At 43.7% G+C, this 21,706-nt stretch overlaps 2 protein-coding genes across 3 annotated transcripts in view; both read left to right on the top strand.

Moving 5' to 3' along the window:
- DHX40 (DEAH-box helicase 40) overlaps positions 1–4,021 on the top strand; it is a 37,826-nt gene extending 33,805 nt beyond the window's left edge. Inside the window, exons 15-18 of the mRNA XM_070945143.1 lie at positions 400–494; positions 956–1,025; positions 1,823–2,051; positions 3,239–4,021. Coding sequence (XP_070801244.1) covers positions 400–494; positions 956–1,025; positions 1,823–2,051; positions 3,239–3,378 — 534 coding nt within the window. The 3' untranslated portion in view covers positions 3,379–4,021. The remainder of the gene's footprint in view (positions 1–399; positions 495–955; positions 1,026–1,822; positions 2,052–3,238) is intronic.
- Positions 4,022–12,174: 8,153 nt separating this feature from the next.
- Positions 12,175–21,706, top strand: part of CLTC (clathrin heavy chain) — a 110,008-nt gene continuing 100,476 nt past the window's right edge. For both annotated transcript variants that reach the window (XM_070932005.1, XM_070932004.1), the window contains exon 1: positions 12,175–12,521. In XM_070932005.1, coding sequence (XP_070788106.1) covers positions 12,480–12,521 — 42 coding nt within the window. In that variant the 5' untranslated portion in view covers positions 12,175–12,479. The remainder of the gene's footprint in view (positions 12,522–21,706) is intronic.

Raw genomic sequence — 21,706 nt, 5'->3', positions numbered from 1 at the left:
CACTTAACAACCACATTTTCACGAAACAACTGCAATTATACACTTAGTAACCGGGCAAAAATTGTTGTTAATTCGGATGTAACTCACTTAACAACTGCCTTTCTTGATATTGGAAATTCTGGTCCCAATTCTGATCATAAATTGAGGATTACCTATAACTTTTTTTAAGTCCATAGAATATACTAAAATATACTAATATATATAGAATATACATAGAATATACTAATAGATAAAATAAAATATACATAGAATATGCTAAAATTAAAATAATCGTGATGATTTTTATAAAATGGCACTGAAAAAAAGAAAAAAAGAAAAGAAAAGAAAAAGGCCTAAGCAAAATAAGTTTTCTTTAACCCCAATAAAAATAACATTTCTCTGTGGGATTTTGTTCCCCAGCTGCCAGATTTCCTAAAGGAAGATTTTGACGGTTCCCGAAACGAGATCCTAAGGAGGTGTCTTTGCGCAGGTTATTTTGCCAACGTGGCCCGGAGGTAAGGCCTTCCATTCGGGGAGGGATGGAGGGGGATGAAGTCACCGAAGGGCAGACAACGATGCCCAAAACATCGCAGCCTTTGGGATCGTAATTTTTGCTGCAGAGTTGCAAGGAGCTTTTGTAATTTCCCCCAACTGGAGTCCTTGGGGAATTTGGGGAAAACATCCTGGCATTGGGGCAAAGCAAATTCATCTTCCTCCCCTTTTCATCATCATCTCCTTTTAATGACCCCATAATCCCTTGCGGGGTGGAGTCTGAGTCCGGGGTGGAGTGTTTACTGGCCAGAAGCCCTTCCTGTCGCCAATGCAGAGTTTTGTTCAGCAGATGTGCCCAGAGAGAGAAATATCTGCCTCTACCTAGGATCAAACTCACAGCCTCCTGATTGTGAGGCAAGAGCATCACCTCTAGGCCACCGCACCACTCCACTCTTCCTCCCCTTTTCTTTGGCTTTAATTCCAGGTCTTCAGGGAAGTCTTTTCGCACCATGGACGGCCACGGCAGCGTGGCCTATATTCATCCATCATCTGCTGTAAGTCTCCTCTTCTGGTTCATTATTGTTGGGTGGCGGAGTATTTGCTCTAAAGAACCTGGTGGGAAACGTTTCCTGAGCTTAATTTTTGCATTTCTGACTTTCCTGAGTCTGTAGTTCAATTGCTCGGGTTTTTTATTTTTTTTAAATTTGATTTATATGCCGCCCTTCTCCGAAGACTCAGGGCGGCTTACAATGCGTTAAGCAATAGCCTTCATCCTTTTGTATATTTATACAAAGTCAGCTTATTGCCCCCACAACTGGGTCCTCAATTTACCTACCTTAGAAAGGATGGAAGGCTGAGTCAGCCTTGAGCCTTGGCGAGATTCGAACCTGCAGTAATTGCAGGCAGCTGGTCTTAATAACCAGCTTAATAACAGGGTGCCTTAAACCACTGTACTACCAAGGCACCCCAAGGGGTTTGGGGTGAGGGCTAAGAGTAGAGCACTGGCATCATTCTGCAACAAGATATTGCAGTGTCATTGGTTCTTCTAATACAGGGTTGGGGGAACGGTGGTCCCTTTATGATTTGTGGACTTCAACTCCCAGAATTCCTGAGCCAGCATGGGAATTCTGGGAGTTGAAGTCCACAAGTCATAAAGGGACCATTGTTCCCCAATTCTGTTCTACTAGGAACATTCCTGTTCCAGGGTCTCAAAGCTGGCTCCCTCCAAGTGGGTTGTCCACAGAAGAAGGAAACCCTTTCAGATGTTGGTCAGGGGCTGGACTTGAAACCTTCAATGTCCCTTCCAACCCTATCGTTCTATGTTCTACCTAAATCCCTGGACCACTTTTAGCTCTATGATCAGGAAGACCAGCTGGACTGGATCCTCTTCCATGATGTTGTGGTGACCTCCAAGATTTACTTAAGGACAGTGTGTCCAATTCGCTACACCTGGGTGCAGGATCTGCTTCCTCGGCTTCACCAAATCGATGCTTATGAGCTGAGCAGCATGGCCCGGGAGAACGTGACAGAGGAGGAAATGGCTAATTGGAGGAAGAAGGAAGACCTCAAAAGACAGAACGGTGAGCTTCAAAATGGTGGGACGTTCAGAAGATCATCCATGTCTAGGTTAGGTGTTGAGACGGGAGGTGTCAGACCTGCCCCGACTTGGTCCCTTAGCTAAGAAAGACCCTCGACTCCATTGGAAGTGAAAGGTGTATTTCTACTAAAAGTCAAGTGGATTGCAGTATAGCAAAGCCAGAACTGAAGTTCGCGCACCAAAGTTTGCCAGTTAAATTTTCCCATCCAGTTCCTCTTCTTCCTTGGTCCCTTATCATCCAATTATACTGGGAAAAATTGTTTTGGGAACATCAGTTCAACGGCGGGCTGCTTGGTGAGCCGTTGCATTTCATTCCCAGAGCTTTGATCTTGAGATGGTGTCTCTGGAAGGTACGATGAGTTGGTAGCCGTCTGTTGTGACCTAGGCCCAAGTAGTTATTACCAGACAGAATCAGTCCTAAACAAACATATTTTAATAGAACAGCTGAGAATTACTTCATTCTCAGCTTAGTCCAAATTAAGTCCAAAACAAATTCTTCATAAACAGTCCTTCAGCCTTATCACCAACCTTTGTCTTCTTTGGCATTTCTTGGCAAAAGTTTTATTGGCAAAAATTCAGAAGCAAAAGGCACTGACAAGAAACAAATCTATCAACGTTGCTTTCCTACAAAGATCCCAAGAGCAATTGCTGCTCTTTTAAGCCTTCTGGGAGGGGCCAATCATCTCCTGGCCTTACTCCTGAGTCGTCCTTTTTGCTTTAGCTGCTCTTGCCTTCTGGCAGCTCTTCACATGGGTGCACTAGGGACAGGCTCCTCCTGTTCTCTCTGCTATCCGCCTCTGGAGGCTCTCTGCTATCCGCCTCTGGAGGCTCCGGAGTCCGTGCATCACTCCCAGATGGCCTTGGCCCCATCTCTGCCTCCGACGCAGAGCCCTCACCCGGGCCTTCCCCTGACTCCAGGACTGGCCCATTGTCCTCCCCAGCCTCCTCATTGTCTGACTCCGCTGTCAGCTCTGTAGGCTGCTGGTGGACCACAACACCGTTTCCCCCCCTCCCGTCCAGCTTCCTCCCTTGTACATGGCAGACTTAACAGCTAGTGAATGCGAAGCTTAAGCATATGATGGCGGCTCTGATAGGAGGAGATGATGAATGATTTTAGACGGGAGTCCTCCTGCTCTTTCATCATTTTGAATTCTAGTCTTTTGTCTTCAGAAGCGGCACCAGGTGAACCTGCCAGGAAGATGGAGAAACGGAACGACGAGCAGTCGATCCAAGATGCTCGCGCTCGGTATCTGGAGAGGAAGCAGCAAAGGATGCAAGGATCCAGCAATTCTGCTAAGGACTCCAGCTAGGACTGTCAACACTGCAGCCATTGCCATCAATCTGATTCTTATCGGGATCGTTCACATTTTGGATAAGAGTGTATATGGTTGGTCCTAACTGGGAGTAAAAGTAGAAGATCCAGGACCCACAAAAGTTTGAAGAATCACTTTATCCCCTGTAGGGAAATAAATACGATCTGGCATATAATGACAATCAGTCATTATTGGGGACACAGAGAATATATCTGCTGAACAAAACTCCGCATTGGCGACAAGAAGGGCATCCGGGCATTAAAACACTCTGCTTGCTCCATTCTCTACCCCGCAAGGGATTATGCTGTCGTTAAAATGAAGATGATATAATGACAATTAGTAGAAATGAAGCAGCCTCGAGGGCTGTAGCTGTTAGTCGCAGTTTGTGAGAATTTCTTACTGAGGCCATCGTCCCTTGCAGGTTCCATTTTAGGGATCAGTATTACACCTTACACTTTAGGTTGGTTGCTAAGAGGCAGGTGAGGCTGTTTGGATTGGATTGCTGTTTGGTCCCAAACTCCAGTGTACCAATAAAGGAGAATATTTGCAGCTCGGGGTTGAAAGGAGGGGTCCTTGGTGCTCTCTCAGCTTGCTTGTTTTCTTGTAGACGTTTCATTACCCAACTTCGTAACATCATCAGTGCTAGTAAGGGGTGCTGTTTGCTGTCAGTTTATATTCTGGTGTCTTGCCTGTTTGTGTGAGTGGAGGCTGTTGTAGAGATTCTTGGGTTGGGCTGTTTACTGACCTTGAATCAAGAAACTCTCAAAGAACCATCAGTAATTAGCCCAACCCAAGAATCTCTAAAACCGCCCCCTACCCACACAGACAAGCAAGACACCAGAATATAAACTGACCGCAAACACCACTCCTTACTAGCACTGATGACGTGACCTATTTGGGTAATGAAATGTCTACAAGAAAATAAACAAACTCAGAGAGCCCCAGGGACCCCCTCAAACCCCTGTTTCTGAAGTCATGTCTGAACTATAGGTAGTCCTCAAATTATGACCGTAATGCATCCCATCCATCATGGTCATAACTGCGACGATCGTAAATCAGGATTGATTTTATGACTGTTTTTGTGGCGGTCGTTAAGCAAACCAGTGGTTTGCTGTGAGCCAGTTTTGTCCAAAAACTAAGTAAATTTGGTCAAAACCGTCGTAAAACGCAGCTATATGACATCAGAATGTTTGCAAATAGCCATAAATGTGACTTATTGCCGGGTGCCTGAATTAATGACTACATGACAGCAGAGGGCACAGCTGTCAGAACTTTGAATCAAGGTTGCAAATATACTCCCAGGGAGTTTTGTCATAACTTCAAATGGTCCCCAAGCAACCGGTCATACAGGGTTGGTGGGTTTCAAAATCTTTTACTACCGGTTCTGTGGGTGTGGCTTGGTGGGCGTGGCTTGGTGGGCATGGCAGGGGAAGGATACTGTAAAATATCCATTCCCTCCCTACTTCAGGGGAAGGATACTGCAAAATCCCCATTTCCTCCTGATCAGCTGGGACTCGGGAGGCAGAGAATAGATGTGGGCGGGGCAAGTCAGAATTTTTACTACCGGTTCTCCAAACTACTCAAAATTTCCGCTACCGGTTCTCCAGAACTGGTCAGAACCTGCTGAAAAACCCACCTCTGGGATAATCTGTATAAATCCAAATTAGCTTATCTTCACTTGTCCCTGGGGTCCCTTGCGATGTATCCAGAGATGGGCTACTGGTGGTTCAGACCAGTTAGAGCGAACCCGTAGGTCCGACCACCAGCTGGGCCCGACCATCCACTATCCCGTCCTATATATCTCACTCTCTGGCTCACTCGCCCCACCCACGCAGCCCAGCTGAATTCAGCGCCTTGCCCGCTCTACTCACCGCGGCTGCCCGAGAAGGTGTGCTGGAAGCCACGCGCAAGCTCACATTTTCGGTTCTGCACTAGGCAAACTGGTTGTTAAATTATGCGAAGCCCCCCTATGGGTGTATCTCATGAATTGCAGTAGCAGGAAAATTAATTACACACAACTAAGGTATGGTTAAAAAGCTAGTTTGCAGTTCTGCTGAAATCAATAGCAAACTGATGAGAATTTTTGATGCCTATTACGGCATCATCGTAATAAATCTTGATTCTTTCTCTTCCCCAAATTGTGGGGTGTGGGGGGGAGAATCCTGAAATGAATATATTTAACTTTTTGGAGATCTTGTTTCTTGTTTTCATGTACAGCCATTGATTTTTCTTTTCCTCTGGCTGGCTGCAATTTGAATTTAGCATTATCGCCTCAGAATTATTTGGGTAAGTTACCTTTTCAAACGGGAGCTTTTATTGTATAGGTTTCTTGTTTCATACTACCGAGCTATATTGTGTGCGTGTAATATATTCTGCAGCAGCTGCCTTCGGTTTGTAAAATATGGGAATAAATTTTTGTACTCTTGCTATAAATCTCCATTGGCTCAAATTGCATTCCTGAGCATATTGTCTCTGTCTGTTGGAGAACACCAGCCAAGAACGAGCATCCGTCTCGAGTGACTGCAATGTTCTTTTTTATGGAAGGAATATTTAATTTATTTATCAAATGCATCTCTAGGCCTGTCACAATCCAAACAATTCTTAGCGGATTACACAGGGAGGGAAAAATGCAAAATAAAACATACCTGGGACCTAAAATAAAAACTTTTATTTTAACGGCAGTGCAACAATGCAAGGGAAAAAGAACGAAGGAAGAGGATAACATTGAAAAAAAATAAATCTGAAAAAAATCCATCTGACGTGTATCATTTTTTCTACAGTCCTCGACTTACAACAGTTCAGTTAGTGACCATTCAGTTACAGCAGCACTGAAAAAAGGGACTTACGACCATTTTTCACACTTATGACCGTGGTCATGTGATCCAATTTTGGATGCTTGGCAACTGACTCAGACTTATGACAGTTGCAATGTCCCGGGGTCACGTGATCCCCTTTTGCGACTTTCTGACAAGCAAAGTCATTGAAGAAGCCAGATTCACTTAAGAGCCGGGTTACTTACATAAGAACTGCAGTGATTCACTTAACAACTGTGGCGGGAAGGGTAATAAAATGGAGCAAGCTCTCTTAACAAATGTCTCGCACAGCAACATAAATTTTGGGATCGACTGTGGTCGTAAGTTGAGGTAAGTTAATACCTGGACTGTATTAACCCTGTACATACACTTGACCAAATAGAAATGTGGTTGGCTTGTATGGTGTGAATTTGGCCAGTGTGGTCCTCGACTTACAACTGGTTGCTTAGTGACTGTTCGAAGTTACGACAGACTTCTCTAAGGCTACTTATGACCTACAGTAATCAAAGGAGGAGCTTCTATTGTGCTATGATGACAATCAAGTGTTTTTGACCTCTCCCACTCTGGACTCCGTGGAGGAAATTATTATTATAATTTTTTTTTTTTAAATTTGATTTATATGCCGCCCTTCTCCAAAGACTCAGGGCGGCTTACAATGTGCTCAGCAATAGCCTTCATCCTTTTGTATATTTATACAAAGTCAGCTTATTGCCCCCACAAACTGGGTCCTCAATTTACCTACCTTAGAAAGGATGGAAGGCTGAGTCAACCTTGAGCCTTGGCGAGATTCGAACCCTGCAGTAATTGCAGGCAGCTGGTCTTAATAACCAGCTTAATAACAGGGTGCCTTAAACCCCTGTACTACCAAGGCTCTTAATAATATTTTTTCTCTCCACTCTTTTTCTTTCGATCCATCAAGTCAAATTTGGGAACATGCGGTATGTCAGCGTTCCAAATAATGCACCCATTGAAAGCAGAACTCCAAGGCAGGTAGATTTCTCAACGAACAATTTATTGGATACATCATATTGGCACAACTGGTGAAAACCAACTCTGAAAGTTCCTGCGGTTTCACCTAATTAAAAAGCAAAAGTTCCCCCTTCCTCCCAGTCATCGGTCACGTTGTCTAATAGTGGTGCTGGCAGGTTGCCTGGTTACTCCACTCCTCCTCTTCTCAGCCACCCATTGGAATGACCTTGGTTCCCACAAGAAAACTTTTTTATTTTGACGGCAAAGCCGAGCTATTTAATTTTCCTCCTCTCTTTCTCCCCCTCTGCCACGAAGCCTCAAAGATGACCTCAGCCAGGGTCCTTTCAGGGTTGACGCGGTATCTAATACTCCTGCCTCCTATTCTGCCCAACAACAACCCTATGACATATGTTGGGCTGAGAGAAAGTGATTTCAGGAAGTGGCATAATGAGCAAAGAAACACCCAAAATAGTCTAATTGTGTGTACCCACACAATGGATGTTCACTGTTTTTTACAAAAATAAGAGGTTGGGAGAGGATGAACAAAATACAGGCAGTCCTCGGCTTACAACAGTTCATTTAGTGACCATTCAAAGTTACAACAGCAGTGAAAAAAAGTGACTTACGACCGTTTTTCACACTTAATGTCCGTTGCAGCATCCCCATGATCATGTGATCAAAATTTGGATCTTGGGCAACTGACTCACATTTATGACCTTTGCGGTATCCCGGGGTCATGTCGTCTCCTGTTGGGACCTTCTGACAAGACAATAGGGAAACCAGATTCACAGTCATGTTATTAATTTAACAAGTGCAGTGATTCACTTAACCGATGAGACAAGAAAAGTCGTAAAATGGGGCAAAACAAATTTCTCACTTGGCAACATAAATTTTGGGCTCAATTGTGGTCACGAGTCGAGGACTACCTGTATAGGAAGGTGCTATTGCTATACGGGTGAGAAGGGGATTTTCATATATAATTACTTTGTTCTATTGTGACTTTTTAAGGGATGCGGTGGCTCAGTGGCTAAGACGCCGAGCTTGTCGAGCGCAATTATGGAAAGGGGAAGAAGTACCATCGGACCAGATGATTATTAAAAAAATTTTGTGGTGTGCAGAATGTGATAGATTAACATATACTCTTAAAGATAGACAAGAACCAACTTTCAATCAAAGCTGGGATAAATGGTATAAACGGATAGAAGTAAAAATGCCATGAGATAGATGTTAGGAAAGCATATAGCATAGATTTGTTGATACTAAGCTAAATATGAGCCTGAATAGCTCAACAGACAGAGCTCTGTAATTTAACACCAGCTGTCTGCAATTAAAGTAAGATCGAATCCCGCCAGGCTCAAGGTTGACTCAGCCTTCCATCCTTTCTAAAGTAGGTAAATTGAGGACCCAGTTTGTGGGGGCAATAAGCTGACTTTGTATAAATATACAAAAGGATCAAGGCTATTGCTTAGCGCATTGTAAGCCGCCCTGAGTCTCCGGAGAAGGGCGGCATATAAATCAAATATATATATATATATATATATATATATATATATATATATATATATATATATATATATGTTTTTCTTCTAGCCAGGTTTTCCCTACGTAGCCAAGGTTTTTTTGTAGCTCAAAAAAACCTTGGCTACGTAGGGAAAACCTGGCTAGAAGAAAAACACACATAAACCCTACGAAGAAGTAAGAAAATTTTATATATATATATATATATATATATATATATATATATATATATATATATATATATATATATATATATATATACAAGGTAATACTAGATGTAAGAAGATTAACAAGTGTAAGATGCAATGTGGAAAATTTAATTGAAGATGTAGTATGAGGGTATGTAATGTTACTTACGAACTGTATGTATATGGGGGCTGAATCAACCCTAGTTGTATGTATGTGATTTTGTTTTGTTATCGTCTTCTTTTTGTTTTTTGTTTTATCTTCAGTTTATAATAAAAATTAAAAAAAAAAAAAGACGCCGAGCTTGTCGATCAAAAGGTCGGCAGTTCAACGGTTCGAATCCCTAGTGCCGTGTAACGGGGTGAGGTCCCGTTACTTGTCCCAGCTTCTGCCAACCAAGCAGTTCGAAAGCACGTAAAAAATGCAAGTAGAAAAATAGGGACCACCTTTGGTGGGAAGGGAACAGCGTTCCGTGCGCCTTTGGCGTTGAGTCATGCCGGCCACATGACCACGGAGGGGTCTTCGGACAGCGCTGGCTCTTCGGCTTTGAAACGGAGATGAGCACCGCCCCCTAGAATCAGGAACGACTAGCACAGATGTGTGAGGGGAATCTTTACCTTTGCCTTTATTGTGACTTTAGTTTCTTTTCTGCCCCAACATCTAAATTTAGATTGTGTTTTCTACAAAGCCTGGACCTTTCTGTTTTGCAATGTTATAAAGTGCTTTATATATTGATCGTGCTATTATGAATATTGCACGATCATCCTTTGGCCCAGGGAGACAGAGAAAAAAAATGCAACCAGCCAAATTCTACTTGGGAATGGCAGGAATAATTGCGTAGCCCTTGATTTATGACTGCAAATGGGACCAGAATTACTGTTACTAAGCAAGGCAGTCTTTAAGTGAGTCACGCCTGATTTTATGAACCTGTTTTTGCTAGTTAGGCAAATCCCTGCCAATGTTAAGTGAATGTGGTCATTAAGCAAATCTGGTTTTCTCCACTGACTTTGCTTTCAACAGCTGGCTGGGAAGGTCAGAAATGGCAATCCCTTTGCCAGGTAAAGGTAAAGGTTGCCCCGCACATTCGTGCTAGTCGTTCCCAACTCTAGGAGGCGGTGCTCATCTCCGTTTCAAAGCCGAAGAGCCAGCGCTGTCCGAAGACGTCTCCATGGTCATGTGGCCGGCATGACTCAACGCCAAAGGCGCACGGAACGCTGTTCCCTTCCCACCAAAGGTGGTCCCTATTTTTCTACTTGCGTTTTTTACGTGCTTTCGAACTGCTAGGTTGGCAGAAGCTGGGACAAGTCACGGGAGCTCACCCCGTTACGTAGCACTAGGGATTCAAACCGCTGAACTGCCGACCTTTCAATTGACAAGCTCAGCATCTTACCCATTGAGCCACCGTGTTCCTTTACCAAGGAGGTTGCAATTGTCATAAATACGCATGCCAGTTGCCTAGTATCCAAATTTTGGATGCTGCAACCATCATAAGTGTGAGAACCAGCCACCAATCCCGTTTTTCAGTGTCGTAACTCTGAATGTCTCTATAAACGAATGTTTGTACAGTCAAGGTTTACCTGCAGTAGAGGTAGTCCTCGACTAACAACCGTTCATTTAATGACCGTTCAGCGTTACAATGGCACTGAGAAATGTGACTTATGACCATTTTTCACACTTATTTTTTAATATTTTTTTATTTTAAATACAAATAATGCAAACATACTACATATACATCTAAATACATAAAAAAGGGGGGAAAATACAAATATTACAGTGCACCCCCACCCCTGGAGACCATTTTTACCCCTTATATTTCTTCTATAACAATTAAAAGATATACAATATATTCCAATTGTGCCCTTATCCCCTCCAAAACACCATATATTCTTGAGTAGGTTTATTCCCTTTGCCTTCCACCAACACTGATTTTATAAAATCCCCCCCTATTTTATTATAATTGTTTGCTTTGATCATCCCTTTTTAAAATTTAGTATCAGTTGTTAATTTTTTCACACTTATGGCCACTGCAGCAATTCCTTGCTCAGGTGATTTACATTCGAATGCTTGGCAGCTGGTTCATACTTATGACGGTTGCAATGTCCCGGAGTCATGTGATCCTCTTTTGTGAACTTCTGACAGGCAAAGTCAATGGGGAAGCCAGATTCACTTAACAACCAAGTAACTAACTTAACAACCGCAGCGATTCATTTAACAACTGTGACAAGGTCGGTTGTAAAAATGGGGTAGAACTCTTGCTTAAATTACAGAAACGTTAGGCTCAATTGTGGTTGTAAGTCGAGGACCCTCTGTTGCATTTCCCTTACCTCTTAAGAAACACGTTTTGAATCAAGCCAACATGTGCTGTTAAACCACGATGGCTTTGCATTAACTCTGATGACTGTCCCCAAAGCAAACCTTGACTAGGTGGCTCAGTGGCTAAGACACTGAGTTTGTCGATCAGAAAGATCGGCGGTTCGAATCCCTCATACAGGTCTCCTTGTGTGAGCAGGGGGTTGGACTAGATGACCTCCAAGGTCCCTTCCAACTCTTGTCAGTTACTTATTAAATAATGTACATGATTGTTAGAATGCCCCTGTATTATGATATATATATGTGTGTGTATAAAATTCTATAAGCGGAAGTCACGGTTTTCATTCTACTTTCGTTTTCTTTTTCTAAGGTCACCGATTCAAGGTCACCCTACCTAACCTGAGGTACAGGCGGGATTCGAACCCACAATTCCCGCGTCATCTCCTCCTCCTCCCCCCCCCACTTCCGCCCTTCCATTACAAGCAGCGCCGTGGGCGCACTTCGCTCCTTTAAGCATTCCACCGGGAAAGCGAACAAGGCGCTATACTTCCTCCGCCCTAGAACGTCCACCTTGCGGATCATCATCTTCTTTTTTTAATTCTAACCTCCGACCATGTGACATCCCCCCCCTCTCTCCCAGATGGGCGGAGCTCCTCTCGGAACGGAACTGACGTCCCCCCCGCCCATGTCGCATGATGTGGCAAAAAAAAAAAAAAAAAAAGAGGGAGAGAGGGATATTCAGCGCTTCGGAGAGTAGGCGGGGCTTCGGGTAGGACGACGAATCACGACGAAGACGCGGGCCGGCCGAAAGGAAGAGAGAGAGAGAGAGAGAGAGAGGGGGAAAAAAAAAAAGTCCCTTCCGGCTTTTCCGTATCGTTCCGCCGAGCCCATTGATTCCCTTAAGGCAGGCTGCGTTCTTTTCCTCTTCTCTCCCTTCCTTCCTCCGCCCTCTCTCGGCGCGATCCTTCCGCCGCTCGGCTAATCCGCGGCAGGTAAAGGCGCAGGCAGAGCGAGGATAAGGCGGAGGCGCGGCCGCTGCGCTCCCTTCCCTCAGGAGGCCCCGTCAGTGTCCTTCCGCTCGCGCGAGCTCTTTCCGGATCGCTCGCGGGGGCTGCTGCTGCTTCTCCTCAGCGTCTCTCTCGTCTCTCTCCTCTCGCCTCTCACGGCCTGCCTGCCCCGCCATTACGAGCAGCCCTCGCCGGCTCCTCCGCTTCGCCTCCCTTGCGTTTCCTGAGGAAAGGCCAGCGCCCCATCCCCGGCGTCGGGCTGGAGCCCCCAAACCCCAACAACGCTTCCGCCGCCATGGCTCAAATCCTACCCATCCGCTTCCAGGAGCATCTCCAGGTGAGGCGGGGGCGCTCGGACTTCTCGCCGAAGGGGGGGGTTGGGGGAGGGGGGGCGTCGTCGTCGTCGTCGTCGTGCGGGAGCCGAGTACACGTGTCGTTTTGAGAACGTGTGAAGCCTCTTTCTTTCGAGGCCCTGGGCTCCAGAGGCTGCTTTCCCTTCCCCTCCCCCCCCTTTGCTGGTTTGACAGTTGGTGGGGGTCGGCAAGGTGGGTCATTTCAAACCCCTGGTTAATTCAAACCGGTTATCCAAACCCTTGGTTATTGAAGGTGGTCAGTTCAAGATGGTCATTTCAAACCCCTGGCCATTCAAACTGGTCAGCCAAACCCCTGGTCATTGAAGGTGGTCAATTCAAACCCCTGGTCATTGAAGGTGCTTAGTTCAAGGTGGTCATTCAAACCCCTGGCCATTCAAAACGGTCAGCCAAACCCCTGGTCATTGAAGATGGTCAATTTAAGGTGGTCAGTTCAAATCCCTGGCTAACTCAAACCGGTCAGCCAAACCCCTGGTTATTGAAGGTGGTCAATTCAAGGTGGTCATTCAAACCCCTGGCCATTCAAAACGGTCAGCCAAACCCCTGGTCATTAAAGGTGGTCAATTCAAGGTGGTCATTCAAACCCCTGGCCATTCAAACTGGTCAGCCAAACCCCTGGTCATTGAAGGTGGTCAGTTTAAACCCCTGGTCATTGAAGGTGCTTAGTTCAAGGTGGTCATTCAAACCCCTGGTCATTGAAGGTGGTCATTTCAAACCCCTGGCCATTCAAACTGGTCAGCCAAACCCCTGGTCATTTAAGGTGGTCAATTTAAGGTGGTCATTCAAACCCCTGATCATTCAAAATGGTCAGCCAAACCCCTGGTCATTGAAGGTGGTCATTTCAAACCCCTGGCCATTCAAAATGGTCAGCCAAACCTCTGGATATTGAAGGTGATTAATTTAAGGTGGTCAGTTCAAATCCCTGGCTAATTCAAATCAGCCAAACCCCTGGTCATTGAAGGTGGTCAATTCAAGGTGGTCATTTCAAACCCCTGGCCATTCAAACTGGTCAGCCAAACCCCTGGTTATTGAAGGGTGGTCAGTTCACCGTGGTCATTCAAGATCCACACACACGTGCACACACATATCCCAATTCCCTATTTACAGTGGCAACTGGCCCATGCATGAATACCTATATTTTGTACTCCACAAATGAATAAACTCGCTTCTCTGGTCGACTGGTGGGGGTGGGTGGATGGATTGGAAGGGGTGGCCCGAGAAGCGAGTTTATTCATTTATGGCGCAAAATATATGTTATCCATGCATGCCCAGTTGCCATTGTAAATAGGGAATTGGGGTAGGTGTCTGTGTGTGAGCTTGAATGACCACCTTCAATGACCACCTTAAATTGACCACTTTGAATGACCCAGGGGTTTGAATGGATACCCTTGTCTTTCTTCCCTAATTAATTCAAATTAGGTTTAAATTACTCCCATTTCCAGGCACTTCCCCCCCCTCTCCTTTTCTCCTCCTGATGAGTTGGAACAGGAGGATTAGAAATGTGTGTACATGTCATTTTTTCTGCCTGCCTTGTATTATGGCATTTTGGATCATGGCTCTGCTGTGGCAAAAGAAGCAATAATAGGGGAGGTTGACAGTATGAGGGTTTAACTGTTGTTTTTCAATGGGAGAACTAAAATGGGTTTAGGGAGGGAAGCCTGTTTGGGCACTCTGGGTGTTCATGCACGTACTTGAATGAACCTGGCTTGATTTCCTGATATCTCCATTTAATCCTGCCTATGCTGGCTTCCTCTTTCACTGGGCCTTGACTTTCAACAGGTGTACAGGATGGAAGGTGAAGGTAGGCAGGCTTCTGGTTTCCTACTCCCAATTTTGGGTTTCCATGTGAGATTTGGAGTGGGGAAAGGTCCCTATAGGAAAAGAAGAGGGTATTTATTCTGGGTTAAAGTGGCCGGAGAAAATTGTGGGAAGAGGAAGGTTTCAAGTTAAGGGCCTTTAATTTGGAAAGAGCTAAGATGAAAAGGAAAGAGGTTAGATTCAAATGTGTGTGTGGTATTCTGGGTGCAGATTGAAGCAGGTGTGGTGGCTGAAACTTAGGGAAGTAATTCAGAAAGGTTGGCGGCATTACGAAGGTGGATGGGTGTGAGTAGTTTAGCACAAATCTAAGACAAAAGAGTAACTGGGGAGTTGACTTCCTTATTTCTCCTTGGCAAAGGAGCTAAGGGTAGTTCTGCAGGCTGGCGGTCTCGGTACAACCCGGCTTGATGCCTGGAGATCTGGAGGGGGCAAATTAATGAAACTGTTTGTTAATGGGGGACTGAGCTGAACTGGCAGAATTAGCAGAAAACTGAGGGGGAGAGGTGTGAGTTGCCACTGGATGGGAGACGGGTAGATAGGCTTGTATAACAGGTTAGCTAAGAGCGGTAATTAGGAATCAGAGATAAACATGGATGATCCAACCGAGGGAGGTTTATTTTTAGTTATCGGGCATCTATGTTTTCAGTATATAACAGATTTTTCACCCCTTGGTTCATTAAGACTGAATCTGATGAGGGGTAATAGTGGGATTGGCAACGAAGGATAGGATGGTTGTGAGTTTGGGAGGGGGGGAATAGCATTAATGTGAAAATTGGAGCAGGTTGAAAATTATTTATAATCTTTGGAATTCAGAAAGTGGGTAGGCAGCAGTAACTCAAACTTAAGAAGTTGATGGTGTATTGTTAGAGTTTAAAAAGCTCAGATATTGTGGCATCTGCTCATTTTGAGATTTGTTAAGTGGGGGGGAAGGAATGCTTAATCCTTTGCAGGTTTGGACTGTAGAAATGCAATTGATAGCAGTTAGCTTAGGTTTTTAAGTGTAAGGGATACATTGACAATTCCTTTTGAGTGAGGTTTTGAAGATTCATTAATATTGCTTGTCTTTATGAGTGTGCAGTACAAGAAATGTAATGATGGGAACAGATGCAGTTGTGTTCTCCATAAGTCCCAGAAATAATTCCAAGAGTTTCCAAAGTATTGTAGAGGGAGGGGGAACACCCTAGCTGTTCTAGACATGGACCCCTAACCGCGGGAGCAACCTATAATACAGTAGTTAGAGGAAAACTTGCCTGCTTCTGCACATTTCCCAGTGTATGTTGCCAAGGTCAGTTTGTTTTTAGGAGCCAGTTGTTGACTTAACTCTTGAAAGAGATGTAGGTTTAACCTTCCATACTGTACTTTGATGCTTTCCTTCCACCTTTAAGAGCTGGGGCATCACTTTTGCTTGGCTGTTCTGACTTCAGGGTACTCGTGTTCTGCTTTGTTCAGGAATGTGTCTGCAGGAAGATCCAAACCTTGTTTAACTGACTGCATGTGTGTAAGGCCAGGATTTAAGCACCTTCTGTACTGCCATCCCTATTGTTGCAACTTCAAGCGAATATCTAATCCTGAATATCTATCTAATCCTTGCTGCGTGGGCGGGATACAGCTCTTCCTCCAAAGCTGCCTGCTGGGAGACGCATCAAAGGGTAGGCGAGCAGGGAAAAGGGTTTCTAGATCCATTCGCCCACAAAGCCGCCTTGTCTTTCAACAAAAAATGAATCCTCAAGATTTGTCTTGAAGTTACAGACCCTTTCCCAAACAGGCATATGGCTATTGGCTTGTTCTATACAGCTTGCTTTAAAAAAAAAAAACCTGTGAATTGTGGAATTGACTCTATACTTAAAGAGTCATTCTCTACTTCGGGGTTTAAACATATTTTTTTAAAAAAACAATAATGCTGTTTCTAACATGCTATGCCATGAAGCACGGTGGGTGTAGGTTTCCTGGCTGCCTAGACTTATCAGCTGGTCTTGGAGGGAGTTTAGGCACTTCCTCTTGGAATACAATCACGTTGTACTTTACTTTCTGGAATGTTTGCTTTTATTGCAGTGATAAGAGTTTTAATAAAACCATTTGAGTCTCAGGATGGCAGTTCTGTATAGAACAGACTGTGGGTGTCCTTAACAAGAATATGCCCTTTGTGTGTTTCTTTGTCTCCACATAAACTTAGCATTCAGTCCAATGTCGGGGTTTTAAAAACACGACTCCAAAATACCCTCTTTATTCTTGGTGGGTAGGAAAAATTCTTCCTCTTTGCTATTCACTCTTACTCATTTTCTAAATAAATATCCTTCATTCAAGTGGAGAGAAAAAAACTCTGCAAAACTTCTCAGCTTGGATACCACCTGTCTTACAGATGCTTATATGGCCGTGTTTATCAACCTGGGCAGCTTGAAGATGTGTGGACTTCGACTCCCAGAATTGCTGGCTGGGGAATTCTGGGAGTTGAAGTCCACACGTCTTCAAGCTGCCAAGGTTGAGAAACGCTGCTATCGGGAGTTAAAACCCAGTCGCATCTCTATTCAATTTATATAGCTGCCTATATACCACATACTTCTGGGTGTCTCACAGACTTTCTGGATCTTTGAAATCTCCAGGTGCATTTCGGTTTGAAAAGAAAATCTATAAATTGCATTTTTCTAACCAAGACCTTTTATTTCATACTTGTGTGGATTTTGCTTAATGAGCTTGTAAAACACACTTTGCTTTCCAGAGCAGATTTTTGTTTTGCTTGGTTTTGTTTTGGAAAAGAATATATACAGTATTCATTTCTGGAAAATTCCTGTGTGATTTCTGCCAAAGTTGTTGCCAAGAAGTCTGCATAGAATGATAAAGCAAAATGTATGCATAGGAAACGTTGATGAGAGGCAGTGCTGCTCATACTGTATTATCACACTTGTGTGTGTGTTTTGCTTTTTTTTTACTGGTGATTGGATTCCTCTAAAATAAGATAAAACACTGCATTCATAATTTCAGTACTTAAAAAGGTTACTTGGTGTGAATCTTTCTGGAGCTGCTAATTTGCTTTAAAACATAATTACATTTAATTATTATTAAACACCAGATTTACAAATATGGCTGTGTTTCTTTTTCTCAGCACAAAAAGTTCAGGATATCTCAGTGCTGAGACACCTGAGCCTTAAACTCCAATTTATGTTATGGGAAAGTGTAGTTGCCCACAAAGTAACTTTGGTGTACCTGTATGAACACATTTGATCTTGTACTTTCCAGTAACACAGGGTTCCCAAGTAATGTTCCCAACCAGCAATTACACCTCAGTTGCAACAAAATTGACACTTCTGTACAAATTTATAGTCATTTATTTGGAACCATTATCAGTGTGACTTTGGGGTCATGCAAAACCATGAAAGAAAAAAACAAAAGGAACATAGCACCACTTCAAACCAACCGCAACAATTAAAAGATGATCAAAAGTAATCCATATGGGGCCTCTCCAGTTAGGAAATTGACTCATTCAAACTCGGGTCCCAGAGGAAGAGCCAAGTCTTAACCAAAAGTCTGCAGGTTGGAGCCCACCATGTATCTTGTGTGTATAGAGGGGAGATAATTTCTTTCTCTGAGATACGAAATACAGGGACGATGTGATGGGCTTCTCCTGAAAAAGTAGCTCTAACATCACAGAATCATGGACCAGTATCCTCTTCTCCAGGTCTTTGCAGCTTCTGGTTTCTTTAGTTACTACCAATATAGCTAATGGGAAGATATGGGGAATTGCCATTTAGAACAATCTGGGGTTTCTCAGGGATTACTCAGGGTAGTCTACATATCCCAGAAGAGAGCTGTTGTTGAGGACTCCCTGTATTATTTCTCTGAGGGAGATAGGCGGTTTAGAAATAGGAAATATAAATAAATAAATCCAAGTATTGACATTCAAGGGGGAAAAGGGGGGGGATATAGGAAAAGCAAGGTGAAATTGTAATGGATAGGAATTCTTCATGAACTCAATGTTTGATGACACTGAAGAGATAAAATGAAGGAGTTGTTTGAAACATGGATGATTATTAACATAGCTAACAGGGCATACGTGAATCTTTCCCTTTGTTGTACCCTCCAAATACATTGGATATTACCAGGACAGGTACCACAATTTGTAGGCCAAAGCTAATTCTATTGTAAAAAAATAAAATTGTTTTAGCTTTGTTGTATGTCATCCATAGTGTTCTGCCCCAGCTACGGATCCCAAGGAATGCAGCACACACAAACTCCGAACAAAACTCAGTTTACTTCAAAACACAGTCTTTTGCAAATGCAGGCTGTTAATAAAACGTTCTTAACGTGCCAGAAATTCCACAGATGATAGCGTCTTCCTAGAGTTGACAGAAAGCCCAGAAGCACTGTTTGCAGAGAAAATCCAAACTCAATGATCAGTGAATGAACATTGTTTCCTGCAGCTTTTTGCACTCTTAAATAGGCTAAGGGAGTGGCCAATTAGCTCCAAGCCTTACTCTCGGGGAGACTTCCTCCTGAGGAACCACTCCTGCCTTTTGGCAGCTCTGCGTGCCCGTGCATCGAGAAAAGGCTCCTCCTCTTCTTCCTCTTCACTTAAAGGAGCCTTTGGAGGTTCTGAAGGCCCTGGCTGAATCCCCGCCTCTGGCACCACATCTTCTCCAGCCTCCTTGCTGTCCGACTCGAGCGCTGGCTGCACAGGCTGCTGGCGTGACACCACACCAGCCTCCTCATCGTCAGGATCAGCAACAATCCGCGCAGGCCGCTGCCGGGCCACAACACATAGTCACTTATCTCTTGAGTTTGGCAGCTACATAAATTTGTTTAAAACAGGTAGTCCTCAAAAACAGTTCATTTAGTCACTGTTCGAAGTTACAATGACTTATGACCATTCTTCACACTGTTGCAGCTTCCCCATAGTCACGTGATTCAAATTCAGAAGCTTGGCAACCAATTTATCTTTATGACGTTTGCAGGATCCCGGGGTCACGTGATCCCCCCTTTTGCGACCTCCTGATAAGCAAAGTCAATGGGGAAAGCCAGATTCACTTAACAGCCATGTTACTGATGTAATAACTGCAGTGATTCACTTAACAACTGTGGCGGGAAAGATCATATAATGGGGGGTAAAACTCACTTAACAACTGTCTCGCTTAGCCACAGAAATTTGGGGCTCTATTGTGTTTGTAAGTCAAGCACCATCTATAAATAAAAATAAATTCACTACCCAAAAGAGTCCCTGTGGTGGCTCAGCGTTTGCAGCCTTGGTGAAATTGTATCGAGCTGTGAGACTTTCTACAAACCCCTTAGTAAATGTGAGCTCAAAGTGGACTGGCTGGTAAGAATGGTTGTCATTAATGGTTAATGTGTGTATTCTGGAAAAGTTTCCACTGCCCTGTTTTTCTAGTTAACTTTCTAGCGTTCTAAAGAGCAGTCCCATTTTTACTTTTGCTCCCTAAGTGCGTTTATCCGATCTTTTATGCAGTGAATAAATGATGTACATCTTTAAGATGAACACGTCATCATTGAGTGAAATTACTGATGCAATTGTTATATTAATATCCTCCTATCTCAAGCATCCTGGAAGCTGTTCATAGATAGCAGCGGAAAAAAAAGACCTCCGAGATGCCTTCCAGCCCAGTGATTCCATGTTCTGTGAAAACAGCGGAATGAAAAACTAATTGAAAAAGACAACTTGCAGCCTTTAAATCCCAAAACATTTCTTGAACAGAGCTCAGAAGGCTTTTTTTTTTATCCCGAGTGCAGTTTATACATTTAGACCAGAACTGACAGAGAAGAAGGCCCTTTCCTTCTGGCTTGAAAAAAAAGTATTAATATGAAGATGTTCTTATAAGAGTTCAAAGCATAGATATCTGTGCCAAAGGACATAATCTGCCCTACAGAAAATCTGCCTGTACAGAAGGGTAGCAGTTCAATCCTGGCACCCACCATTCCTGCCATCTTGTTGACTTCTGACACCCCCCCACCATCGTAATGTCCTGATAGCTTCCTAATAATACCGGCAAGGCAGTATTTCAGGCTGAGAGATGTTTAGTTTTGTAAAAGGTTGAAACCAAAATCTGAATTTGTGTTGGAGGAACGCTTGGCATTCATTATAGGTTCAGTACAGGCTTGGTGTGAGATCTGTTAATTGCATTTGACATCAATCTTGGCACTTGTGTATGATTTGATCATTCTGCCAAGCAGCGTCATGGGTTTTAAATATTATAAACAATATTTGGATATTTTTTATTCAAACCTTCAGATTTGAAGAAAAATGATAGTTAAGGGGTTTGGGTTTTGCTTTGGGTTTGGAGTGATTATAATTGGGAGGGAAACTTTCTCCTGGGTTGGCAATTAGACAACATCATGTACCATCTGCAGCTGTGATTCTGCACAATGTAACCTCTGTTTATTTGTTAATTTTATATGCCGCCCAGAGTCTCATTGCAGTGTGAGATGAGCAGCATGTAAATTTAAGAAATAAACATGGCTGTAAGTCCCATTAAAGTCAGGAGCGTTATTCTGAGTTGGCAAGGCCAGGATGGGTGCTGTGGCTTAAATATGCCTTTGCAGATAAAACTGCTTTTTATTTAACATTAATAGAAGTTGGGAAATAAACCATCCATGGCTGAAAACTGTTCTTATCTCCTTTTTTAAAAAAGGGTTTTGATGAAAAAAAACACACCCCTCTTTTCTGTGGAACATCATTAAGAAAGATTTAAGAACAAAGCTTGACTATGTGTTCTGGCTTGCTAAACAAGTTGCTGGGAATCTCCCCATAGCTGTTTCTTCTCTTGACAAGAGATAGTTTGGTTTCCACCGAATACCTCCTGAAAGCGGTGAATTTCTGAGGTTGGAGTCTGATTGTAGCTCGATCTCCTCAGGCCTCAGCTGTTACATCAAATTGGTTCTTGAAAGGCTAGAAGAACCCCCTGCATAGGGTCTTAAGAACTTCCAGAGTCTCAGGAAATAAATACTTAAAGGACTCTTCTGTAATGTGGCAGGAGGGAGCTGTAGAATGGAGCTTCTCCATTGAATTTTGTTCTCCAAGGATTGCAGGAGTGACAGTTCTGAAAAACGGGGGTAAGGTACAATTCTAGTATAATAGAGCCAGCTTGGTCTAGTGCAGGGGTCAGCAACCCGCGGCTCTGGAGCCGCATGTGGCTCTTTCATCCCTCTGCTGTGGCTCCCTGTTGTTGGTCAGCTCCACAATTGATAGGGCTTTCAGTTAGGACAGGTAGAGGAAAAAGGATGCCGTGCTAGGAGGAGACACTATGGTGGGGGAACGGACTTCCAGTCAGCAGAGGAAAAAGGACGCTGTGCTAGGAGGAGACTCTATGGTGGGAGAAGCAGACTTCCC

This window comes from Pituophis catenifer, unplaced genomic scaffold (genome assembly GCF_029215685.1).
Source record: "Pituophis catenifer annectens isolate HBS135680 unplaced genomic scaffold, rPitCat1.0.hap2 SCAF_1, whole genome shotgun sequence".
Classification (NCBI taxonomy): Eukaryota; Metazoa; Chordata; class Lepidosauria; order Squamata; family Colubridae; genus Pituophis; species Pituophis catenifer.
Note: the sequence above shows the minus strand (reverse complement) of the source record. Positions and strands in the feature narration are given on the sequence as shown.